This window comes from Prunus avium, chromosome 1, assembly GCF_965620075.1.
Source record: "Prunus avium chromosome 1, drPruAviu1.hap1.1, whole genome shotgun sequence".
In the NCBI taxonomy this organism is placed as follows: domain Eukaryota; kingdom Viridiplantae; phylum Streptophyta; class Magnoliopsida; order Rosales; family Rosaceae; genus Prunus; species Prunus avium.
The window spans coordinates 4,651,213-4,677,465 of record NC_142284.1 but is presented as its reverse complement, the minus strand read 5'-3'; the positions used below and the strand labels follow the sequence as shown (position 1 = coordinate 4,677,465).

At 35.2% G+C, this 26,253-nt stretch overlaps 3 protein-coding genes across 7 annotated transcripts; 2 read left to right on the top strand and 1 right to left on the bottom strand.

The window, feature by feature from the left end:
* The first annotated feature begins 168 nt into the window (after positions 1-168).
* Positions 169-6,570, top strand: LOC110750881 (ARM repeat superfamily protein). Of its 3 annotated transcripts, none has more exons than XM_021951257.2 (8): positions 169-321; positions 488-619; positions 1,113-1,909; positions 2,466-2,660; positions 2,750-2,852; positions 3,745-4,403; positions 4,988-5,695; positions 6,062-6,241. In XM_021951257.2, exons 3-8 carry the CDS (start codon positions 1,259-1,261, stop codon positions 6,239-6,241), a joined length of 2,496 nt encoding a protein of 831 aa, XP_021806949.1. In that variant the 5' UTR covers positions 169-321; positions 488-619; positions 1,113-1,258. The 3 variants fall into 3 exon arrangements, with proteins under 3 accessions (XP_021806949.1, XP_021806950.1, XP_021806951.1); XM_021951259.2 differs by lacking the exon at positions 169-321 and adding an exon at positions 6,354-6,570 and having other exon boundaries at positions 343-619; positions 6,062-6,227; XM_021951258.2 differs by lacking the exon at positions 169-321 and having other exon boundaries at positions 342-619.
* A 4,296-nt stretch (positions 6,571-10,866) lies between these two features.
* Positions 10,867-16,374, bottom strand: LOC110750882 (Protein kinase superfamily protein). 3 transcript variants are annotated; one of them, XM_088247475.1, is made up of 6 exons: positions 15,647-16,374; positions 14,535-14,836; positions 13,306-13,441; positions 12,300-12,436; positions 11,886-12,009; positions 10,867-11,619 (listed from the first exon to the last, which is right to left on the bottom strand). In XM_088247475.1, the coding sequence occupies exons 1-6, from the start codon at positions 15,720-15,722 to the stop codon at positions 11,090-11,092; spliced, it is 1,305 nt and encodes a 434-aa protein (XP_088103601.1). In that variant the 5' UTR covers positions 15,723-16,374; the 3' UTR covers positions 10,867-11,089. The 3 variants fall into 3 exon arrangements, with proteins under 3 accessions (XP_088103601.1, XP_021806954.1, XP_021806953.1); XM_021951262.2 differs by having other exon boundaries at positions 14,535-14,833; positions 15,659-16,374; XM_021951261.2 differs by having other exon boundaries at positions 15,659-16,371.
* Positions 16,375-17,909: 1,535 nt separating this feature from the next.
* Positions 17,910-20,673, top strand: PFD1 (PREFOLDIN 1). The gene is made up of 6 exons (XM_021951223.2): positions 17,910-18,051; positions 18,132-18,185; positions 18,299-18,404; positions 18,530-18,536; positions 18,658-18,742; positions 20,346-20,673. Exons 1-6 carry the CDS (start codon positions 18,028-18,030, stop codon positions 20,457-20,459), a joined length of 390 nt encoding a protein of 129 aa, XP_021806915.1. The 5' UTR covers positions 17,910-18,027; the 3' UTR covers positions 20,460-20,673.
* The last annotated feature ends 5,580 nt before the right edge of the window (positions 20,674-26,253 follow it).

Below are 26,253 nucleotides of genomic sequence, written 5' to 3'. Positions count from 1 at the left end.
TTCACATTCTCAAATTATCATTCCACATTTGAAATTAATAATTTATGGTTTTTAAAAGCATTATTATGCTCTTCGGCTTAGGTTAAGGAGATCAGTATTTGCATGAGGGCTCCACGTGCCCAAGCTGCAATTATTGGTTAAAACAAACCCCAAGCTCCAATCCAAACGCTCCCTTTCTAAATTTGAAAACCCAGCACTGAGCGCGAAATTTGAAGCTAAGGCCATCATCATTTCAAAAAACAAAAAACCAAGAAAAAAATTCTCTCTCTCTCTCTCTCTCTCTCTCTCTCTCTCTCTCTCTCTCTCTCTCTCTCTCTCAGGGTAAGATTTTCTCGAACTCCGTCCCAGAAGTAACGCTCCCTGAGATTCGTTCTTTTGAGTATTTTATTAATTCCTTTGTTTATATTCTAAGTTTCGTTAATCTCCAAGGCATTCTTTCAAACTTTGTTCCTTAATCTCTCTCTACATTTTATTTTCCGTTTGGCAGCCGAGAAAGAGCCGGAAAAATAAAAGAAAATGGGAGAAGAGGAAGCTTTGATACTGCGTTCTGAAGTAACAATGCAAAACTCTCCTTTTTGGCCCCGGGGTAATTCTACTCGGGAACTGACAGAGACTATGTGTAAGTGCTTGCTCTAAGACTTTTAGGGTTTAAATCTTAGTTGTTTCATAATTTGTTTTAGAGTTCCTTGAATTTTTATAAATAAAAAAAAACATTTAGGATTTAGCTTGATGCTCAAAACACTAATTCTAGGAACATTGAGTAATAAATAGTGGGAGTGTTTTGAATTTTTTTCCTCTTTTATGTGGTTTGTGTGTTTTCTTAAAAAGTTCAAAAAAAGGCTCAAACTTTGAACCACATGATTGATTGTACTACCTTTTTTTTGTTGGTCCTAAACTGTCCAACATCTATGCTTGAAGTTTCAACTTGTTTCGCCTTTTTTTCTTAATTAAAATAGACTTTTGAGAAGAAAAAGAAAAGAAAAGAAGAAATTGAATGAAGCAATATCGGGTTGCATTTTATTAGTTACTACTTGGTTTCATTCCATCATGGTATAAGAAATTAATAATGTTTAGTTTGCTTTGTTTAACTCCTGTCTACTTTGACTTTGCAGGATTTCAATATTTTGAACAATAAAACCAAGTATTTTCCACTGGTATATTTAAGTTGTGATGTCTTTTATACCCATCAGCAATCCCAACTTTGAAGGGAATTAATCTTGTATAGTTAGGACTTGCGTATTTCTTGCTACTATACAAGATGAAGAGACATGCACATGTTAAAGGGAGGGGACCCACAAGAGTCAATACGCAACAGGTGGTTTTTGAGTTAAAACACAAGGTGGTTTGTGCACTGAACAAGCTTGCTGATCGAGATACTTACCAAATAGGCGTTGAGGAACTTGAGAAGATGGCTGAGTGCTTAACCCCAGAAGGGATTGCTCCATTTCTGTCTTGTATTTTGGATACAGATTCAGAACAAAAGAGTGCAGTTCGAAAGGAATGTATTAAACTGGTTGGTACATTAGTGAGATATCATGAGGGGCTTGTTGGGCTGCATCTTGGTAAGATGGTTGCCAGCATTGTTAAGCGACTAAAAGACCCAGACTCTGTTGTGAGAGATGCATGTGTGGAGACTGTTGGTGTTTTGGCATCAAAATTGAGTAATGATACAGGTGAGGGTGATGGAGTCTTTGTTGTCTTAGTAAGGCCACTTTTCGAAGCTCTGGGTGAACAAAACAGGCAGGTGCAGTGGGGTTCAGCATTGTGTTTAGCTAGGGTCATTGACAATAGTCATGATCCTCCAGTTTCAATTCTGCAGCGCATGTTGAACCGAACAATAAAGTTGTTAAAAAATCCACATTTCATGGCGAAGCCAGCAATTATTGAATTGAACAGAAGTATTATCCTGGTGAGTTCTTAAGCAAACATAAGTTCATGATATTATTGATTGTCTTTTATGATTCTGGTATTGCAAATTTTGTTTTTCCAAATGCTGTATGAAGAACTGTTAATTGATTTCTATCTGCAAATCATTCGAGTTATTGTTCACATAATCAGGAGAGGTTTTTAATGTTGAGTTTACAATCTATACCAATGAAAGCAATTTAAGATGACAGTTCGTTTAATCATCACAGATTGATGTATTTGCATGAATAGCATTAGTTTGCGTACTTATTTGTGTACAAAAGAATCTTCTTTGAATCTCAGTTTTCACATTAATTATTAGAATTTGTAAAACATGCTATATGGTGTTCCCTCTCAATCATAGTACAGTGCGTTTTTTCAATTAATCAGTGAATGGGATGGGATAGTGCCATTGGCTACTACGCTTCTAAACAACCTACTTTGATACTTCACATGCTTGTGTTTATTTTATTTTACTGTATATTTTTGTAGCACCTATACTTTTTGTACTTTGTGTGGTATAAATGTTTTTTGGTGCACAATTTGATTTTCTGCTCTAGGCAGGGGGTGCTCCAACACAAAATGTTCTCTCTGCTGCAATGGCTAGCATTCAAGAATCTCTCAAGAGTAATGACTGGACAACACGCAAAGCTGCATGCATAGCGTTAGGGGAAATAGCTTCAGGTGGTGGATCCTTCTTGGGCTCTTTTAAGGCTTCCTGCGTTCGTTCCCTTGAATCTTGTCGCTTTGACAAGGTTAGTGTTAATTAAAGATCTACAGTCGGAGAATCTTCTTTCATGCAGATGATTAAACTAGATCTGTTTGGTGTTTCTTTTGTTTCTAGGTGAAACCAGTTAGGGACACGGTCCTGCAGGCTCTACAGTGCTGGAAAAGTCATCCAGGAACAGATACTCCTGAACCTTCAGAAGCTGGATCTTCCATAAAAGGTTTACTGACTGGTGCCAGTATCTGTATATGTGTGTTCAGATTGGTTTTACTTGCTGCATTTTACTTCAATTCTATCTTGTGTGCTGGATGCTCGCATAAACATCTAAATCCATGGTTGGTTTTACTTGTTTTCTGGTACTTTGTTTGTGTTGCTTCTGGATGCTTCCTATTAAGCTAAGAAGATTTGGAAGCTAGTGCAGTTCAATCGGATTTGGACATTTTGTGATGCATCTTGAATCCTACAATGACTAGCATAGTTGTGCAGTTTTATTAACCTAGTAAAGGAAACTATTCTATTACCTGAAATTCAATCAAATTCCTTGAGAATAGTTATATTAGGATGAAATGAAAACTTCAACTTATGTAAGGAGTTTATGAAGTGTTTAACCTGAAAGTCCAAATATGAACTTGACTTGTAGCCGATTTTATTTATCATACTTGGTTTTGATGATAAGGGTCTAGTTGAACCCATACTTAAAATATACATGGTCCTGCTCCATAAACTCCCCTTCAAATGTTGGTGTACTTTTGGAGGAACAGGTTTAATAGGTGAAAGCAGTCTTGTTTGACAATGTTCCACATCTTTCATCATATGAACTTATTAATATTCCTCTGATGAGTTACTTTAGCTTCCAACGCAGTGTGGATAAAGAGATCGTCTTTCATCATGATATCTTTCGTGTTATACTGCTTTCTCATTTATGTTTTCTCTTCATTTTTCTTTTATGACAGGGGAGCCGAAGCTAATTCCTCATGTATATTACTAGTGCATAGAAAGCCTGCTTTGATTGATAAGAAAATATCTTGTTGTTTTTTTCTTTTTTGTTCTGGAATGTTTCTTGACTTAATGCGCTTTGCTTGTTCTGATAATGCTTTACCAATTTTCTTCAGAGAATTTCTGTGGAGGTGACTACAGTGATATCACTAGTGCTAGTGAATCTGGACGGAAGGATATCACAATCAAGAAAGCTGTTACTGGCTCAACTAAGAGCAGGATTCCTTTGTCTATGAAAAAAACATGTCCAAGTTATGTGGAAAATCATCAACGTTCCAATGAAGATGATTGGCGTATTGAAATTGCAGTTCCAAAAACCCACAATGCTTCTTTGTCCGAATTTAACAATGAAGAATCTGAGGGTAGCTCTATTACAAAGACTTTGGAACAGACAAGCGCAGATTTTACAAGCACACAGGACATTGGATATGAATATGTGCCTATGGATGAAAAGCAAGAGTGTTCATCTGGGTCCAATCTTGTCACGGATGACCTTGAGGCGAAGTTTGTTACAGGTTCTCATAGCAGTGATAAAGGTGGCTTGCAGAAGCCAGTAGGAAGAAATCAGCGATTTGCAGCTGAAGATATTAGTAGTGAGAAACAGATGTACTCTGAAAGGATACACGACCGTAGAAGTCTTGATTCAACCGTGACAGAATCTGGTTCCCATTCTCCACATGGATGCTGTTCACAAATGGCAAATGAAGTGGTTTGCATTAGAAAACAACTAATGGAGATTGAAACCAAACAGTCCAACTTAATGGATCTTTTACAGGTACATATATTGATATTTTCGGACATGATGTGTGTTAGTTGCTTCACCATTTGTTTAAACTCTTAGATAATTAATTAAACATTTGATATACTGTTCTATGCAAAAACTTAGAGTGCCATCTGTAAGATTTTTTGAACTTTATATCAACAACAATCAATTGATAACACTGCATTTGTTGCTACATGAAAGGGTAGGCATGCCATTCAATTTCCAGGTACAAAATTTTTAAGTTCTGGAGTCACCGTATCCTTTCATATCAGATTATTATTTTTTTTTAATCCTGAACGTCTGAAAGTAATTTTTAGCATTGCATCTTGTGTCATCTTAGTTCCATTTTTTTCCCTCTCCAATTCTTGAGGTAAACTTCTAGCTGGCCGTCTTGCCTAAGGTCTAATTACTAAACCCTATTGTTGTAAACACTGTGCCTAGAGGTCCTACCTGACATTTTGAGCAGTCTAATTGTATTTGAAATATATGGTCATTCTGTCATATATTGCTTAGAAATCAGAATATCTTTTTTTCCCCATACATTGTTAATTACTGTGAACCCTGTAATTTAGCTCTTGTATTGAACTCTTTCACAGGTCTTTACGTCTGGCATAATGGATAGCTTGTCTATGTTACAAACAAGGGTGGTAGGTCTAGAACATGTTGTAGATGGATTAGCTCAGAACTTTGTACACAGGGAGGAGCATTCCAATTTAGCAACCTCCAAACTCATGAAACAAAGCCAACCTGTGCATTCTCCAAGACTCTCCACTAGCACTCCTAGGCCATCTATAGATGTGCGCAACAGACAGCCTTCGTTGTTGTCAGTGAAACATTCTGATATTTGGGAGGAAAACACATTTGGCAGGAGCCAAGCGAACGGTTCTGCAAGACAAAGTACAGAGACATGGAGCAATACTAAGGTGAAGCTTACCAGGAATCCTACTGGGAGAGACATTCGAAAAATTCCTGGGCAGGGAACACAAAGGATAGGTAATAGTCAAACAAGGACTGATGCTATGTTTTCTTCAGCTTCTAGTACTAAAGTGAGACAAAATGTGGTAGAAAGTAAGAATAGCCTCTGGAAACAAGTGAAAGGTTTTCTATGTGAAGGGGACCTAGACTCTGCATATGTGGAAGCTCTTTGTTCCGGTGATGAAATTGTTCTGGTTGAGCTTCTTGATGGAACTGGTCCAGTGCTAGCATGTTTGTCTCCTAAAACTGCCAGTGGTGTTTTGAGCATTTTAGCGTCATACCTCCTAGAACAAAGGTTTATCAATACCATAATTCCTTGGTTGCAGCAGGCAAGTGCTTTTATACATGATTAATACATCGCAACTTTTATTATGAACAAATTGAGTGCCAACACTACATTCTTTCCATATATTATAGTAGCATAGAATTATATTTTAAGAACTATGTCCGTAACTATAGAGCAGCCTCGTTGTAACTTGCTGCAGAACTTCTAGATCTTCACTTTAGTTCATATTATGCACTGTCATGTTATACAACTGAAATTTGAATTTGTTAAAATGATTCAAACTTGCTAAGAAGCAACCAACGGGGCTTTAATTCCACCTCTGTTAGCCATTTCGAAATTTTGTTACATAGAAACCAAAATGTGTTCCAGAGCAAAATGTTAACACATGCTGTCATTTTCACTCATTTAGATTGCTGACTTGAGCACCACTCATGGACCAAATTACCTTGGTCTGTCTGCAAAAGCAAAGCAAGAATTCTTGTCTTCTATCCAGGAAGCTGTGAACATGGAATTTTCGAATCCTTCAGAGAGAAGATCCGTTACTCAATTAGCTGTGAAGTTGCATCATTTATGGGGTAAGGCTGCTTAACATATCTCTGTTATCATATACATGCTCCTTGTCCAACACTTATATTTTTAGTACAGTTTCTAAATTTTCCGTTCAAAGGCGTGTCACTAACGACAATCTTCTGCTTCTGTAGGATAATGCTCCTGATATTCAGATAATAAACCAAGGTTATGATGTTATGGTGCTTGCAGATTCCACTCATTGTGTAAGATACTTTAGTACTGGTAGTACAATTTCAGTCAGAAATTCATTTTCCTGTTATATGTAATGTGCACATCCATCGCTCCATCTTGTATCGAAAACAAAGAGTTCTTCCGTTTTCGTCAGTATGGGAGTTCCCATTTTCAGCATACTGTTGAAAGGGTTTTTTTTTAATTTTTTTGAAATTATCAATTTTTTTAATTTTTTGGTCTGGTTTTGTTTAATAGCAGAAAGGGAAGTTGCTCCTTCCAGATCATCTGAGAGCATAGATTTGATACAATAGAATTTTAAAGTTTAAACTATTATGCATCCTAGTGCAATTATATTCCCAAAACACTACTAAAATTGTTTTTTTTTTTTTTGCCAGGAAAAACTTACGTACTAGAAGTTAATGTTATTTCTTTTAATATAACAATTTTTTTTTTGGGAAAGGTCTTTAATATATCATAAAGAAAGAGAGCCATTCAATTTAAAAATATCAAAGAGTAAGAACAAACTTCAAATATTAAAACTTTGTGAAGAAATTGAACATTATTTATTTAATAAGTTACCCATCTGCTTGCCGAAGAACATAGTTTAATTTATGGAAATGATTGCCCATTTATGGAAATGATTGCCCATTTCTATTTTTTTAAGCATAATTTTCTTATGGGCTTTTTTATCGCCTTGGGTGATAACTCTCAGTAATTTTTATTATCTTAGATATAAGAAAATGTTTAAGAGGTGAAAAAGCATAACTCAAGTTGTAGAATGTTTGCATACATGGACTTAGCCAGCCAAGTTGACTAGAGTAGATGTGCTTCCCACTCTGCACCTGAGTTTGAATTCCTCCCATAGTTTAGATTAGATTAAGATAGGATATTGTTTGTATAAAAAAAAGTGGTAGATGTTATAAACTACGGGGAATTGTAGAGAGCAATAAGAGGAAGAGAAAGACAGAAAATTTGTTCTATGAACTTGTTGTCTTCATCTTTGATAAGTACCTATTTATAGGCTTACAACCATAGGAAATTAACCCACTAAATATAGATTAAAGGCTATTAGTTACTATACTAATAACATATGTTACAAAACAACAAAAGGTGGAGATAATGGATATAATGGTGGTCATCCACATTCCATGGATTTATAGCACTCCCCTTTGGATGTCCACCATACAATGACATTGTTGCCTCATTAAAAACCTTGCTTGGAAAACATAATGGGGCAAAACCGAAGAAAAGGGAAAAAGAGTACAACTTTCTTCTCGATCATTAATATGATGTTGGATACACTTATGTTGCCTCGTTAAAACATTGCTATGAAAAACCCAATAGGACAAAAACCTAGTCGAAGGGAAAAAGAGTACAACGCGCATATGTCCTGTATGTAGTAAAATTGGGATGCTCCACCTGATTGATATATGCTCCTGATTTTCATTAACTTTTGGAATATAGGTTTCGAACAAGCATTGGTACAAAAGGTTCACCATATTATGTTGTGAATGAATTTGTCTAACTCCAATCTCTTAGATTTTTTTGAAACTATGTCACCCTTCGTAAACCATTCTTTGATTTGAGCAATACAAGCAACATTGTCTTCATAAATGATTGAACTCTTTAGGAGCATCAACAACTAATATAATAGTTAGAATATGTTACAACAATATCAAATTTGAATTCAAAATACTCGGACTCTTAGTGTTAACTCTTAGTCAAGACTATTGTGATACTTTATATCCTTCAAGGGTCGCTTCTGTGATATATTTCAAATATTTCATAAACTTTTAGGATTTTCATGTACTATGTCTTAATAAATATGCATTTAACACATGCTATAAGTTTCTCGTTAAAATAACAATTGTACTTATAGAAATGTAGATGCATATACAATGGGATGAGAGACTAAAACCATGTCTCTACTAAGAAACCTTATGTCATATTAGTGATCTTATTTCACTTCATAAACACCAATACATAACCTTCATACTTAACATTTGTAATTCAGTGTTTGAGCTATAGGTTCAATATTGAATATTCATATTTAGTGATAAATGGAATTGGCTATTTCCATTTTGGCCAATCACTTAACTTGTCAACATTCATAAAGTGAGATTTAATATAATCATAGCCCTTGATGATTATAGTAGCTACTAATAAACCAAATGTATCATCAATTTGTGACCCCACAATTCTCATATGCATGCGCATGCATAATTTATAAGCATCTCATTGCTTTGGGATAGCAATGCCTCTTTAGGGGCTTATGTTGTTACTTATGGGGCAAACATCTCTTTTACGATGAATTATTTAGAATATAACCTCCTTTAGAGTGTTATTTTTTATAGGGCTTGGATTTTTCAAATAATCTCCACTTTTGGGGAGTTAACTCTTTAGAACCTATAGATCTGTCATGCTTCAGGCATGTAATAGATTAGTTGATAGTCACTTATTATAATGTTAATGGATTGTGATACAAGAATATCAATGCATGTTAGCATATGTATAACTTATATATGCATTACCTTGATGAGACAAAAGTAGACTAATTCAGCACTATTTCACGACGTTCTTCAAGAATTGTCATATCTCCTCTTGATGGCGGGAAAATTGTCTCATGAAATGGACAATCCTTAAAACATACGGTAAAGTGTGGGCACAACCAAAACCAACTTAGATTTTCAATTTGCATTGATAATTCAACGCGTACATTATGTTTGTGCAATAGGCACATAAATGTATGTGAATGCCATAAACGAGATTTAAGGAGGGATTGTTGTTGGTTGGAAACATGCCTCAACCAAACTAAACTGTAATTATATAAATTGATATGGGCTTCTTACTTTAATGGTTGTGTAATACAACTCACAAAAAAAAAAGTAGGAAGTTTTTCCAATAGAAGCCTTTGGCTGTCAATATTGGGGGTATATGCAAAAACATTACCATTAACTAACAATCCAACATAAAGATAAAGAAATTAAATCTTGATTTAAAAGAACTCATAACAAGAAATAAATTAAAAAATATAATTGAAAAAAATCATCAAATAAGATCAAAATAAAATATCCAAATTAAGCTAAAAAAATATGAAAAGAAAATAAGACATCAAATTAGTTGGGAGGACCCCACCACTAATCATGGAATCATGTGATTTTTCATTAGTATTAGTGAAGAAGTTTGAAACATCTAGGTGGGTTATATCCACTGGGTACAAGTCCATAGGATTAGCTTCAAACCAGTGTGCCACAACCGTTTTTTCTTTGCCCTAGATTGAGGCTTGATAAAGATCTTCCAAATGTTTTGGCGTGCGGTAGACGCGTGCCTAGTGCCCATCTGCACCACAACTATGACAAGCTTCCCCAATTATCAGTCATATTTTGGGGGGCCCTTTGCCTTTTCTTGTTTGTTCCACTTCTAGTGGTTTATGGAGTAAACACTAATACATCTACCAAAACTTCTGATTTGAGATGTTTACAATTGGAATTGAGGAACTTCAGGCCCTCAATTATTTAAAATCAAAGAACTTTAGATTCTAATTCTATCAAGGACCTTTAGGTCCTAATCTAGTTGTGTGATGAAGATCAAGGAACTTCAGGTCCTGATCTCTTGTATAATATCAACTCATCATAAGATATAATAATTAATTAAAATCATGCTTAAAGAAAGAAAGAAATAAACTAAGCCATGATAAGGTTAGAATTGTATGAATATATGAAAGGAAAATGCTAGGCTTACCACATTTTTACCACATTTTTACCACATTTTTATACCACATTGTATACCACATCTCTAATAGAGATGAACCCCATTGTATTGGTAGGCTCCACCTCTATTAGAGATGTGGTACATAATGTGGTATAAAAATGTTGTAAGCCTAGCATTACCCTATATGAAATAACAATGAAAGTGATGTAACCTACAAAATGCCATAAATATTAACTAAGGCAAGCATGCAACCAAAAGAAAAATATCAAACATGGCATTCATGCCTAAGATTAAGAAATTTTTATTTCTATTTTTAAAAACAAGCATAGTGAAGTCCGATGGTGACTACAAAGAGAACTCTATACCATATGATGACTCTATCTCAGACGGAAAAGAAAATTCAGATAAAGAAATGATACAAAGAGCAACATCGTGCTGATAATGTGTTATAAAACTAAGAGGAATTGTAGAGAGCAATAAGAGGAAGAGAAAGATAGAGAATTTGTTCTATGAACTTGTTGTCTTCATCTTTGATAAGTACCTACTAATTACTATACTAATAACATATGTTACAAAACAAACAAAGGTAGAGATAATGGATATAATGACGGTAATCCACATTCCATGGATTTATAATGGTAGAATTTTTGTTGACCAGAATAAAAAGCGACGGAATATTTTACCACACACTGTAGGGTAAGGGACTATCGTTCTGTCCTCAATTTTAATGACAAAACAAACTGAAAAAAATAAATTTAAGAATGCGAGAAGAGAATGCTGAAGGCCTTTCTTCAGATGCTATACTAAAATCACAACGTACAAGGTAGCGCATACAATAGTGTTAGAAAATGTATTACAAATTATAAATCACAAATTTGGCCCCGAGGGGGCATGAATTTAACTCAAAAACACCAAATGGATAGCCCAGTTGATATTATCTTGTACAATTTCAACCTCCATCCATTATCTGGTACAAGTTTAAAAGCTACTTTTCATGCGACACAAAATTTGGAGACAAGTTATTACGATCGAAATCATTCATAGGCTCACTCTTGCTCCTTCCATTTCCCGGATTGCTCCTATGCGCCTCTCCTCCCCTTTCACCGTCTCTTCTGTTCTGGCTTCTCTTCTTAGCAGGACTAACAATTGTTCCCTTGGGAGCCTCGTAAAGAGTTACAGCACCATCTCCGCTTTGAAGTTCGTGGTTTCCTGATGACTGAAGAGTCTCAAGGATGTCAACCACCTGGCTCATAAGGGGCCTCCCTTTGGGGTTTTGGCTAAGGCATTGATATGCCAACTGGGCCACCTTCATTGCAGTTTTAAATGAGTACTGCCCTTCCAACCTAGGGTCTACAATCCTCAGAAGCTTCTTATTGTGGTTCAAGAGTGGACGAGCCCACTCAACCAGGTTGTGTTCTCGGCTGGGCCTGCTCTTATCCATTGCTCTTCGTCCAATGAGCAGCTCAAGTAGCACCACTCCAAATCCATAAACATCACTTCGAGCAGTTAGATGCCCTGTTTGGATCAACTTAATACTCAGTGATAGATTACTATGGTCTAATCTACCAATCTATGATGTAAACATTGCCAAAAATGAGAAAGGAATTATACAATATTACTTTAGGTGAACTGTTATTGAAAAATCAAGTTGATACATGATAAATAAACATCAAAATAATCTCTTCGCTTGGCAACAGAAAGCATTTGTCAATCTGTATAGAGGAAAAAGAAAAAGCATAACATTTTATGATATGACTCGGCGACGTAGTTATGAAACTCACCAGTCATTACATACTCAGGAGCAGCATATCCATATGTGCCCATCACTCTTGTTGAAACATGGGTTTGATCTCCCATAGGCCCTTCCTTTGCAAGGCCGAAGTCCGAAAGCTTTGCATTAAAATCCTGCATGTTATCGTTAGATTTTCAGCAACATAAACCAACCTAACTTCCCCGGAAGTAATCACTCATATGCCAAAACATACAACTTTCATTCAAAAAATACCAATATTTGTTTTCCAGAAATGGACAAAGACTCATGACAAGAAGCATTTGTGTACACATCTTCTGGTTCGGGTTTCATTTGTGAAATTAGACTTCTGAAATATTTGAAATTTTTTTCTGACAGCACCTCCAATAAGATGCTCAATGGTAATAAGTGCTACATAAAAGATAACAAAAAGAAGACAACTAACCCCATCCAACAATATATTTGATGTCTTAAAGTCACGGTAAATGATTGGTCGCTCTGCACCATGAAGAAAAGCAAGCCCTTTTGCAGCATCTAAAGCAATCTTCATTCTTCTTGACCATGTAAGCGTACAGCCCACTCCTACCACCCAAAATAAAAGAAATGATTACGGTGTTAACCAAAAGAGGCACAATGTTTTTCATGTGTCAAAAGTATCCACCAGAACACTCAATTGAATGTTGTTGCAATAGACTGTTGGTGGATCAATATGCAGTTTGGGGAAGTTAATATCTGCATACAGTCTACATGTACACTTCCTGCAGGCATATAATTTATATAAACAATGGTCCATAACACTTCAGATGATTAAGATGAACAACTAGAAGAAATGCTTGTTCGTATCTAATAAAAGTCAAATTTCCACACACAAGTGTTAAGTTTCTAAGTATTCTAAACTGTAACACATTTTTACACTGATAAATGCAGTTTACTTGTACATTTGTCAAAAAATAAGTAAAATCACATGCATATTTGAGTACTTTATTTCACCTTCCCTTGACCGCCTTCTTGTTTATTATTAGAAAGACAGTTTTCATAAGAACTTGAAAAGCCTTCAAACCCTATACATAGCTTCCGCTCTGGACTGTATATGACAATCAAAGTCAAGCTAGATGAATGGCTTTTAACATTCTTGAGATTAAAAGTGCAAAAGACCTTTGATTATAAAAGCTAAGCAGTGAACAAACACTAAAAGGTGGTACACGATATGCTGAAGCGTAGGGATTATGACAAGGGAGAAATAGATTTGGTTTTGCCAGCAACTTAAACAGTGGACGGTAGCAAGTGCCAAAACATACAAAAAAGATGATGGGGATGATAAACAATAAAAATAGAATTCGTGATACTTTGACTCCATCATCCATTATAGCAATAAATGGAATTAATCTAAAAGTCCTATAAATAGGCTTCACCTAAAACATCATTTTCTTAACATGCCATAAAACACTTACTACGAAATAGATGTTTTTCCAGGCTGCCACTTGCCATGTATTCGTAGACCAGTAGCCGATGCTCATCCTCACAGCAGTAGCCAATCAGCTTCACAAGATTAGGGTGACTAAGCTGACCTAGATAGTTAACTTCTGCCTGCAAGAAAAATAAGGCATGACAAAAGGATTCAAATTAATCTCCACTATACATGCAAACACCCCGGAAGAAGGCTTAGTTTATTAGCAAATTAAAAAAAAGAAGAAGTAATCAGATGATAAATTATGCCAAATGCCACCGATTGGACATGGTTTTCCAGTTTAGTGAACTAGGAATTGTTGAGAGACAACTACCTGTTTAAGCAAGAAACACCATCTAACATACTTGTTAGATCAATGTCTTACTGTCCATGTCAGTTATCAAGGCCATGATTTTCCATTTTTGTTTCTCTTTCAGAAAATCCTTGATATAGGAAATTAAAAATCAACTTCGCACTTCAAATCTGTCCTTTGATTTGGCTCCTAATTACCAATGCACTACTCATTATAAAAATGTTGCACCACACACATCTGCCGTTGACTTTTGATGTCTCCAAAAGGAATTTTAATGAATAACGGATTCTAAACAATGCTGGACTAAATTCGATTAAGGAATCTATCATTTAATTTTTCACCTAATAACCACTGAAAAACATGTTGCACTGAATACATGCATTCCACTTTTGATGTCTCCAAAAGGAATGTTAATGAATAACTAGTTCTAAAAGCTACTAGAACACTAGTGTAAGTATTATCCTACCATGACCAAAAAAGGAGAGAAGGAAAGAAAAAAGGGACAGCTTGGGGAAATGTCTATTTGCAATGCAACTTGTATGAATGCTATGGTTCGTAACAAGATAACCCTCATTACTTTCCAAGGGCATCAACAGTTGAGAGATAGTTAAGCTATTTCTGATGGAGCTTCTTCATAAGTCAAGAACAGTATGAAAAACTGTCTTGCACAGCAAGAGACAACATAATATATGGAATGGATTTACGAAAGCTTTCACTCTAACAGACCATTCTGTCAGCAGTATCAGAATGTATTCATCATCAACATTGGGCAGAATCGGCAAAAGAACCTCCCTCTACTATGTTCTGATTACAACAATTTATCTTCTCTATCAGAATGGAGAAAAGTATACAAATTGAATATAGTAAAGCCTCATTTCTAAGAAAATAAATACGATAAAAGGGAAAGATAAGTCAAATACCAGCCATTCCCTATCACCTTGGTACCCTTCTCGATTAAGCTCCTTGATGGCAACTTGTGTGGTCTTGTAACCTGTCCTCACGGTGTCATCAACAACTCCTTTATATACAACTCCAAACCCACCCTCACCAAGAATTAGCTCTGGCCGGAAACGTTTTGTGGCCAAACTCATCTCATCGTAAGTAAAGATGCTGACATTGATATATCCGGGACTTTGCCGTAGGTCTTTGACATTCTTGGAAGCCAAAGGAGTGTTGATTGCACTTTTATCGGGAGTTGGACAAGCAGCAGAGCCATGTCCTACTGCATTTAAATTTTTTCACAAGAAAAAGAGAAAAGTTATGTTATCAGTTAACCATTACTTCCAAAAATGCTCCCATCAGCCACGAGCCTACCATAGAAAGAATATGTTTCTTACTGGTTGCTTCTCAACCATACTCTCATGAAAATTCATTATAATAACCGGGTATTCAGCAACCACAACACACCGTTTAAAAAGTTGAAACTGAAGTACAGAAACATATTGGCCGCAATAAATGCATAGAATGCTATAAAATAACTGTCATAAACAATCACATATATCAGAACTATATTTAAGAAGTACAAAAGAAATTCAACAACCTCCTAATTTCATGTATCAAAACTTAATGCCTTCGGAAGCACACCAGTAAGAAAAAAAAAAAAAAGTACTCCAACATCAAAGATGTCCACAAAAAAAAAAAAAAACTATGTGTGGCACACATTTACTCACTTATACAAACTCCAATAAATGCTTCAAATCCAGTCAACTGGTTAGAAAATGTGACAAATGACAAAAGGTAAAAACTGAAAACTTTGATTTTTCACAAGATATGATGCAAGAACACACAATTTTTTCCCTTCCCCCATAACTGTGCGTAATTTCCATTGTGAGTCATACATTTGGAAGGAAACCAACATAAGATCACAAAATTTATTTTTTTTGGACGAAAGATCACAAATTTTATTAATCGAAATAAAAGGTCCCAAAACTCCAAATGCATTCAAAGCTAATAAAAAACATTAGATACAGATTAATGATTACCCATTTTAAAATTAATGCATAATTAAATGTGAAGCAAAATATATTCATACATGATATAATACCTGGTGGGCTTGTCTGATTACAATTGGAATGCTGCTTCTTTTCAGAACTGAAACAAATCCCCATGAATCTGAAAACAAACCCGTATCCGCACCCGAATCCGGCTTTACATTTCAACCCCTTCCTCCAACTTTTATCATTGACAACTGACACGCTTAATGACCCACATGCATTTCTATTGTGGGTTCATCGCAATTGTCAATGCGGGGTTGGTGGCTTGGTATTCGGGTCCGGATTCGATCTGGGTCGGAGCAAAGATGTGAACTTCCGATGTGGGTAGCCGGGAAATGGAGGAAAAATTTTGTGTATCTGTTTTTGTTTTGTTTTGGGCTACCAGAAAGCCACTCAAAGTTTGAATAAAAGAGAAGATAAATAAAGGGAAGAGAGAGAGAAAGTAGTAAAATGGAGAGAAGGTAAGTTATTTTTCGAAGAGAGAGAGAGATTTGGTCCAGTTATTTGGTTAAGGTTGAGGGCATTGGGGCGAAGAAAGCGCCAAACCAGACGTAACCCAAAACCTTTCTTGGCTCAATCTTCAAACTCAATGGCTTCTTTGGTCTTTGCTTTCCTTTCTCAGAAATCTGTGTGTGCCTTGCTCTGATTCCGCCAAAAAAAATCTTCAAGTTGGGATTTTTGGTTTTTTGAGGGGTTTTATTGATTGTGTCAAATTGTCAATCAAAATTGAAAGAGGGAATTATGAGTATTTTTGGTACGTTTTTGAGTGCCACTCCATTCAACCACTTGCATTTTCTATCATTTTGCTTTGTATTATTTTTGCCAGGTCTTTGTCAGACCAAACAAGGAACTAGTCTCGTTGAAAATACACTTTTTTTTTTCTTTTTCTTTTTGTTTTGGTGTAGAAAAAAAAAATATTTATATTTGGTGTGGAAAAAAGGCACTAATTTTATTTACTTTTGGTCTTGAGAAAGACACACTAAACGCAATAATGTTTCTTTTTTTAAAGACTTCATAGTCCTCAAAGTCTAAACCACTATGACAAAAAAAAAAAAAAAAAAAAAAGAGTCTAAACCACAATTACCAAAAGACTTCCCAAAAAAAAAAAAACATTTAGTCGGATCAGCTACCTACCATGTCACTTTCCTTGTTTTTGGACTCAAGTGTTTGTTTAGATTATTCCTTCTTACCTTGTTTGCTACATCTACTTGAAGACGACTTGTCATTGTTTATTGGACATCTAAGACCCCACAATGATAATTGCTAAATTTACTAAATTTGTATACTGAGTAATGTGACACCCCACAATCATAGTTTCTAAGCTTACTACATTTGTATAGTAAGTAAGGTGGTATTGTCTCATTTTTCCCCTCAGAGCGCTTCCACTCATCTGTCATGGTAAAAGGCAAAGGGAGGCAAGAGCAGTTATGTGAATAGTGCCTACACTATCAATTTTTTTATTTATGCATTCCTACCCATTGCCATAACAACCCAAGTGCAACCACTATTCACATGAGATATGAGGAGATGAATTTGTATCAATTTTGGTGTGGGAAGTGAAGAGCATGGTTAGGTATTTATAGAAGAAAAAAATCCTTGAATTTTTTCCCTTTTCATTTCAATTTATTTGGTAGTTAAATTGGCCGCTCACGTCAGCATGACGTCAACAGTAGCCCAATTTCATGGGGCCCACTTCGTGCCATGACAATTTTTTCTTGGTATGGGTTGTTTTTGGAGCCTAGGTCCCTTTTTGTCATGACAAAAGGGGATGGGCGGAAGTGCTCTTAGAGAGAAAGAAAAGAGAAGAGAGAGAATGAGAGTGGTGGCATGGACAGTAGGGGAGGTTGGCGATGGTGGTGCGAGGGTAAAAATGGATTTCACGGTGTAAAAAGAAATTTTTCTCGGTCTATAATATGTTTGCATAGGTTGTCATTAACCAATCAATCATATGTGATTAAGGAGAATTACTTGATTATGGTTCTAAACTCCTCTAATCACTAACATGATTAAAAGAACATATGTATAATTATTTCTTTGACCAATCAATCATATGTGATTAAGGACAATTACATCATTCTAGTAATCACTAACATGATTAAAAGAGCATTAGTAATTAGGACATTCTCATTTTTACCACCAATAACATTGTTACACGTGTCATTATTGTTATAATATTGAGATGGATGCTTGATTATTGGGTTGATAAATGCAAGAACAGAATGCGTTTTTGGTTGCATGTTGAATAAATAACAAACCCGACCCACTATCTAAGAATTACTGGGCTTAATAAATAATTTGGGCTTCTGAGGGCCAAACCCGACCCAATACCCAAAAACCCATACCAAGTCACTGACGAGTTCAGATTTCAGCATCCCTCAAGCTCTGAGAGCAATAGGTCGAAAGAATCAATCTTGTGAAAATGGCCGACGAAGCCAACAGAGCTGTAAGTCCTTTCTCTTTGTCTCTTGATTTTCCATATTCTCTTGGTTGCTGCTATTTACCAGGATAATCAAATTTTTATAGGCATTCTTTGAGATTCAAGGTCGCATGATTGAGCTCACTGCGAAACTGAAGCAGGTCTTGACCTTATTTATTTATTTATTTATTTATTTATGTATATGATTAATGTCAATATAAATATACATGATGAAAAAGTTAACTTATTCAGTGAGAATTGAGATGGGTTTCAGGTGCAGACGCAGATGAGGAACAAAGAAGGAGAAAAGAAGCGTGCTTTTCTAACCCTGGAGGAGCTGCGGCCTTTATCTGATGAAGCAAATACTTACAAATCTATAGGTACTTCATTTCAATCAACCCATTGCCTCAATTGTCAAATTTAATTTGAGAAAAGGACCCATTTTCTTTTGGGATGTTGGGATTTAATTTTGATGATTTTTTTTGGGTTTTAATATGTTTTTCAGGGAGAACGTGAGTTCTGGATTGCCTCTTTTAAGCATGAAAATTAGATGGAATTCAGGTCTTGTTGATTTATGAGTTGCCTGATACATATATGACATACTCTGATAAACTCGTTGCTCATGGTGGCCAGGTTTGTTTTAGAGCCCAAGTCAGTGTTAGTGAATGAACAGGAACAGAAGCTCAAGGACAGTGAGAGTGCAATTGCCTCACTGCAGGTATATCTCTAATTTCTTGTGAATTATGATGGTCTCTTTTCGTTCTTTGTAGTGTGTTTACACCATTTGTTCTGTTTCTTTGTGGAACAAAGTGAATATATTCAATTAACCTTCTTAGAGATACCTCTAGAAAGTTTAGATGTCAATAGACTCAATACTCGATAAAATTTGTTTCATTTATAAAATTCAAAATATGCTGCCATATGTACATGGACTTGAAGAAACCTGCTCTACCTCATCCATAACCCCAGTATACGAACTTATATTACCTTGACGAGTTCTTTTTTGCATTCTCCAGACTCCACTGACAACTTATAGTCCTTTTAATATCAAGTTACCAAAAAATAAAAAACCTTTTAATATCCCATCATCTTGAATTTTTAGTTTTTCGTAACTTTCTTTTACATTGTTAGACTTTGTTTCAGTTGAATCTGTCAAGTTGAGACATGTGAAAGTAAAAACCTTAAAAGGATTTGCTATGAAGCTTTATATAATATTGTTAGCGATGACAGTGAACAGAAGACTGATGCAATAACTAGGACAGAGTGGGAACATTGTTATAATTATGTCCTAAGAATGTGTCTAAATACAATTTTCCAAATCTGTAGATGGAAAAACATTGCCTTGCACTTTTAAGAAAATTTTTCAATCCCTAAGACGTGGACATCTAGTACTAATCTTTGTCGTTTTAGAAAGGTGGAGATTTTTTAACTGATACAAGTCTACAGCTTTGTTTGTCAGATTTAACCAAAACAACTACTTGGGTGGTAAGGCTTAAGAAGATAATTTTATCCTATTTATGATAGAGAGGTTCAAATTATTGAACTAATTTTGAGAGATAAAGCTCCTAATAAAGTAGTATTCCATTGTCTTAAAATTTTAATTTCAAAATTGTAGGAAATGCCAAAAAACACTTCTTTTTACGAATGAGCTGAACTGTGCTAATCCTTCCCCCCCTGACTTGTCTTCACCTCAAAAGTGCCAGTCAAAGCTATCGATAATTTTCATTAGTTAATCAAGCATAGATTTGAGGCTTAAGTCAAGATGAGGTTCATGACTTGTGTTGTGGGTGATTTGCAAATTTCTGCATTTCTTTGTTCGTGGGAAAAAAAATAATTTGCTTTTGGAGAGGGGAAAAGAGCAAGAACTTTGTGGAATTTTTGTGCAATCCCTATAAATTGAACGAAACACATTTTTTCGGAAAGTTATAGGGGTGAGGAAGTGGAGCATTTGTGGGATAATGTGCTTTTGGGCATCATTGTAAGCTTCAATTCGCTTGGATTTTCTATTTTTTCATATTCATGCAGAGTGGAAGGCGGCAGTCTCATAACTTTTATTTGTTAGCTGAGCTGTTATGAAATGTTTTTGAGTTTGTTTTAGACGTTTTTGTTGTTAGTTGCTGGTTGGTTGAGACATTGCATGTGTTCTAGTGTAGCTTGCCCTATGTTTGTACTTTTAATCTTTATGGATAAAATAAATTAAATCCTTCTGTTTCTGAAGAAAAATAATTTGAAGATCATGTTTACATGATACTTTTAAGATGAAACATTTTCTCTTCTGGACTTCGGCAGAAGTAAAATTATTTCTTTTGTGCTTTGGACAGATCTCAAAGGAATACATCGAGAAACAGGTTGCAGAGGTGGAGAACAACTTGAGGGAGCTATTGAACCAAGATCCAGGTCTTGCTCGTCAGATAATGTCCATGAGTGTAATGTAACTTTTGATTTCTTGAAAGTTTTCTGCAGTTATTTTGTTTTGTTTTCCATTTGGACCAACACAAGAAATTTGTAGAATCGATCCGTTTTCCTCACAATTCGCCACCTTTTTTTTACTATAAGGGTACGCTTTTCTTATTTAGTCGTGGATGTATTATAGGTAACATGCTCTAATTTATGAAGATACTTATGCAAGTTCTCTATTTATTTATTAAATTGCTTATCCACGTGTATCTATTTTGCATTACTGAATATTAGGCTGACGATTTACAAGAGCAAGATAACAATTTTGGAAGGGATTAGGTTGATGCTCTACCTGACTTAAATAGTTTTAAAGCTTCTTGTCTTGGCAAACAAAACATTAAATATAGTGTTACTTCCAATCTTCATCATGATGATAACTGAAACCATTGCTCTAGGACCTTCTGTTTGTCTAGTCCTTGCCTTCCCTCCTATCCATACTCATCTAAACTAGAGTTTGCTTCAGGTGTGAATGCACATACATGATTTTTTACTCTACCGGTCAGTCGACCGTTGAACCATATTCACAACCCGGGTCAACCGGTAGTGCAAAAATCAGGTTGGTGTGGTGCTAAGAACAAGTAGACTAGAACAAAACTTGAAGCAACCCCTGATAAAACTTTGATGTCATATGCCCTCTCAATTTGAGTCTCCCTTGTCGTTCCAAAGGTAGCATTTGTCGAAACTTTCAGTTTCGTCGTTGTACCTGCATGGCCCTCCAGATTTGATCATCCATGTACAATGTTTGCAATCGTCCCTGTTGTGTATGAAAATGTCAAACCAATGAAATTGGTCAGACCATTTGAAGCTGCAGTAGAATTTGGTGCTCCTCCAATAGTTTGGTCTGAAATGAAACTGGAAGTTGTCTTCATGGTGGAGATTATGCAACCCCATATCATCATTCTTAGATCTACAATGAACGTCCAGATCCGTCTGTGGGCCCAAAGCATTGATAATTTTAACGTCCGTTGAAACAAAAAAAGAATAAGCCTCACAGATGGTGGTGGTACTGAGTGCAAAAACCAACAATATTATCGTTTGCTTCATATCTCTGTGTTTGGATGTGAGAGAGAGGCCTTGAGTTTGAGGGTTGCTGGCTGCCTATACATTTATTTATAGGGCAAGAAAGAGTTCAATTATGAAAGAAAACGTCTAAAATTACATATTAGAGTACCATGAATAGAGGTAAATAACTAAAAATAACCTAGGGGAAGGGAATAAATGTTTTTATTTTCCGATATATGGTGGATACCATACCATTTTACAAGTTATTTTAAGTAAGAAATGTACTGCCACAGTTTAAAAAAAAAGGAGAAATATACTCCTATAGCCGCACGGCTATACTATATATATACCTATGACTATTAGGTTTGTGTTGGCATAATTATTTTGTTCTATGACTTTCTTAACCTGATCATCTTTTGACTCAGAAACTTTGTAAGGACTGGCTACAACTTTGGAATTTTTGTGACTAATTACTATTGTTTCAACTGGGGGGTGACACTAATAACTTTGGTGTTGTCGGCTTTTTCCCACTTTTCCTGGGTTAAAGTAACTAACTTTTGACTCATGTACTTGCTTTCAACGTAATCGAGATAAGGTGACTCAAACCTAGTTACTATATATATATATAAAAAGACCTTACTAGTTGCATTAGTTTATTTAAAGAGAAATTTCTGAGCAAATCAACTTATGTAAAGAGTATAGCCGCTCGGCTATACTATTTATAAAAAAAGGACCCCAGTAAAGCCGCGCGACTATACCTTTTTTTTTATATATAAAATATCCCGTGTATAGCTGTGCGGCGATATGATTTTTTAATAATAAAAAACCGTAGTATCGCCGCACGGCTATACTATTTATCAAAAGGGACCTGCCTGGGCCTGCGCCGCTTTGCCACGTGTCAAAACAGTATAGCTTCCCGGCTATACTATTTTTTTATATAAAAAAGGGGGTTTCACTAAAACACCCAAAATGGGGGCTGAAATTATAAAAAAACCCAACACCCAAAACACTTTATAAACACACCCAAATCCCATCATTACACACACTCAAAACCCATTTATAAACACACCCAAAAAATATACAATTGTTTATTTTAGAATTGATTTTGGGTGTGTTTCTATATTTAAATAGTGTGTGGGCTTTTTTATAAATACATGCCTAGAATTGAGTTTATTTATAATAATCTATATAAAAAATTACCCGCATGGCGCCTACGCCTAGTGCCCATTTCGACGCATGTCAAAAATAGTATAGCCGCGCGGTAATACTATTTTTAAATAATAAAAACCGTAGTAAAGCCGCTTGGCTATACGCGTTTTATTAAAAAACACACCGAGTATAATAATAACGAAAAGGCGCGCGTCTTAAAAATAGTATAGCCGCACTCTTAAATAAAAAATTGTCTTTCCTCCGCGTATAGCCGCGCGGCTATACTATTTTAAACAAAACAAATTGGCGGCTTAGTAGCCATAGGTTGTCTGTACAGAGACAACATCGAATTAGTCGCTGCCCAGAGTTGGAAGGATTATGCAAAACTAATATTTTTGAAGGTCTATGCGTTTGGTTTTTGTAAGTTTTTAGTATTTCTTTATTATTTCCAATCTAATATTTTTCACATACATTATCTTAGTTAAAATATGCTTCTCTTTCAGTAGATGAACTGAACAAAACGCCATGATTTTTATGAGGATATTCTCAGGTATTGACAACTACCATGCTACACGGTGTAATTCCCTTTATTGTTCTGTTGACAGCGACATGAAAATGTATACTATTGGGTTTTATGTGTCTTCCCAAGTTTCTTGCTTGGTTTTGCTTTCTTTAGATGTGTTGCTGATTGCCACTGTATTTTTATTTTTAAATATGGTTTGATGTTTTTGTTTTGTATGTTCCCTTTTCCCTCTCTAAATTTTATAGCATTGTTCTTGTTAATTTAGTTTTGGTTCTTAATTTCTAAGTTAAGTTCTTTGTGTCAAAGAAATAAATAGTACAAGAGGTATGCAACTCTGCTTGTTCCTATATTGAATGAGAATGGTGCTATTAGCACTAGGAAAGCTCCACAAGAGGTATGCAACTCTGCTTGTTCCTTTACTCTGTTATAAAAAATATATACAAAATATAGTTTTCCTTTTCCGTAAAGCCAAACACAAAACATTATATTATAAATAATGTTATAATAAATAAATAAGAAAGCTTTAAGGTATAATGAAATTGAAGAAAACAAAATAATAGGTAAGTAAAAGGAAAATAAATAATAAGTAAGAAGGTGAGTTTGGTACGGTGAAGCACGTAAAAGACGCTGTCCTAAAGCCTTTGTAGCCTCCCTACGTGCAGGTACTGACGGTCTACAAGACTCCAAGATACGACCCCTTGTACACAAACTCAAGATCCGCTATGAGCATGTTCATAGACGGATATGGGTATCCAAGTCACAGAACCATTGCCAAAATAATAATATAAAGTAGAGAATATATATAGAAGTAGAAAAGAAGAGAATTAGTTTATGGTGGTGATTGTGGTATGTGATATTCTAATGGTGTACTGTGTGTGTATCAAATGTAAAGGAGGAGTGACCTTTTATAGGCATCAAAAAACATGTAACCTTCACCAACCATAAAAGTTCACCAACCATAAAATTAAGGCATTCACCAACCAGAAAGAAAACCTGAATATTAAATATTTATAACCCCCACAATAAATAAAATAAAATAGAAAAATAATTAAATAAATAAAACGGTTAAATTTTTAAAACCTTTTAAAATTCCAACAATCACCCACAAGGTTTTTAAAATTTTACCGTGACAAAAAAAAGTGAAAAATATATAATATATATGGCAATATAATACTATGTAATAGGTGTAGGTGCCTTTCGGGCTTGAACCTTCACTTAGTGATGACAGTCTCCATTTGAGGAACCTGAGTGTACACAGTATTGAACTCGGCACCTTTGACCAAACTTCAACATATCCCACACATAGTATTAGTTGAGACTTGGATGCGGGGTAGCGCTATTTATGGCCATGCGCTCATCTTGATTCTCATGAGAGTTACTAGAGAATAGCCCAATTCTCATAGTCGCGGCCTCACGACGTCTCTCACTTAGGTGAGTTCTCCAAGAGTACATGTGACCTGCACCCTGCGGGAGTTTGCCCGCCTCGAAACTCATTCAGGGATAAATCCCTTCCTAACGTCACATAAAATAGCACTTTTGCCTTAGGGATGAGCAGAAGAATATCTCAAGGATATCTCCATAATTTTATCAGTGCTATATGAGTCACGCAGTATGGATTGTTTCTACCACATTGAACTTCCTTCATGGGATCTCCAATCACAGAAGTTGGGTTACCTCCCTAGGTGACTCCCTTATGGGCTTAAGCACATCCCCCTCGACATTTTGCATTAATAGCCTTCTCCACGAGGCATGCATATCAAGACTAGCCTTCACAAGGCATATATAATGTAGGTCATATCTTTGTTCTCCGTTTTAGTGCGCTCTAAACCTGCTTGTTATTGGAAATATTTCCTACACAATCTTGCACACAAACGATTAGTGACTTTCACCTCAGTATAATCGGAAATTAGATACGGATTGGTATATATTTAAGTATAACAGAAAACATCATACATTAAATCTTATGATCAAGAGTACCTCTCAAGTCCATGAAACTTTGAGTACACTCTCTACCACTTATGAATGACAATATAAAATTAATTCATTAAATAAATTTAACTATAAACATTGAGTATTTCAGGATACTCTTACTCCCCTTTTGTGCACTCCAACGGCTGAAATCATGAACACATATCCAAGTTGTCATTGTATCTTCTTGATTCTCAATAGGAACCTATAAGACAGTAAGAAGTCTCTACCAAAATTTTATACCAAGGTAATCATTAGTTGCACACATTTACATATCAAAATTGAAGATAAATTAGTCTCATAATAAACTTGCATAATGAAACAAATTCCACACACACACACCGTATTTGCCAAGAAAATATAAAATTATTATGTCACTAAATGAATATAATGAATCTTTCCCATGAGAGCATAAAGAAATTGAAAACACACAAAAAAAAAAATTATGGGAAAGAAAGAAGGAAAGCCTACATAAATGAATCTAATATTTTCCAGCATAAAAGCAAGACTGCATAATGTTAACAAATAAAATTACAGCATTAAAGTTCCCATTTAGGAAAATTCAACTTCCACAAATTGTCTAAACTGTTTAAAAATAATTAAGAATGCAAAACTTTATAATAACTCTACAACATAACTTCAGTTTTAAAGAGATAATCAAAACGACTCAAAATCTGGAAAATTAAATTCAACATAAAACAAGTATTGAAATTAATTTTGTATTTGAAATACCCACAAAATTCCAAAAAATACCCACATAGTTAAGGAAAAACTCAACCCCCACAAATTAAGGGAATTCTCAAAATATATGAAGATGTACCAAAATTTTATTTAATTTTAAAATTTAAATCCACAAGATATGCTAACTCACAATCATATTGATAGTTAATGTAAATATAATAGTGAAACCGCCTCACAAAAATAAATGTAAACAAAAATGCCTAAAAAAATTTAGGGTTTGAAAGCCTTATACCAAAACTCAAAATTACAATGATATAATTTATCATTTTATTTCAATTTTCTCCAGAAGGTTTCACAAAGTACACTTCCTGGCAATTAACTCAATGTGACAGCTGTCAAGGCTTCACACTCAAAAGAACATTAGTTCACTCAATATATTTTATCAAGAT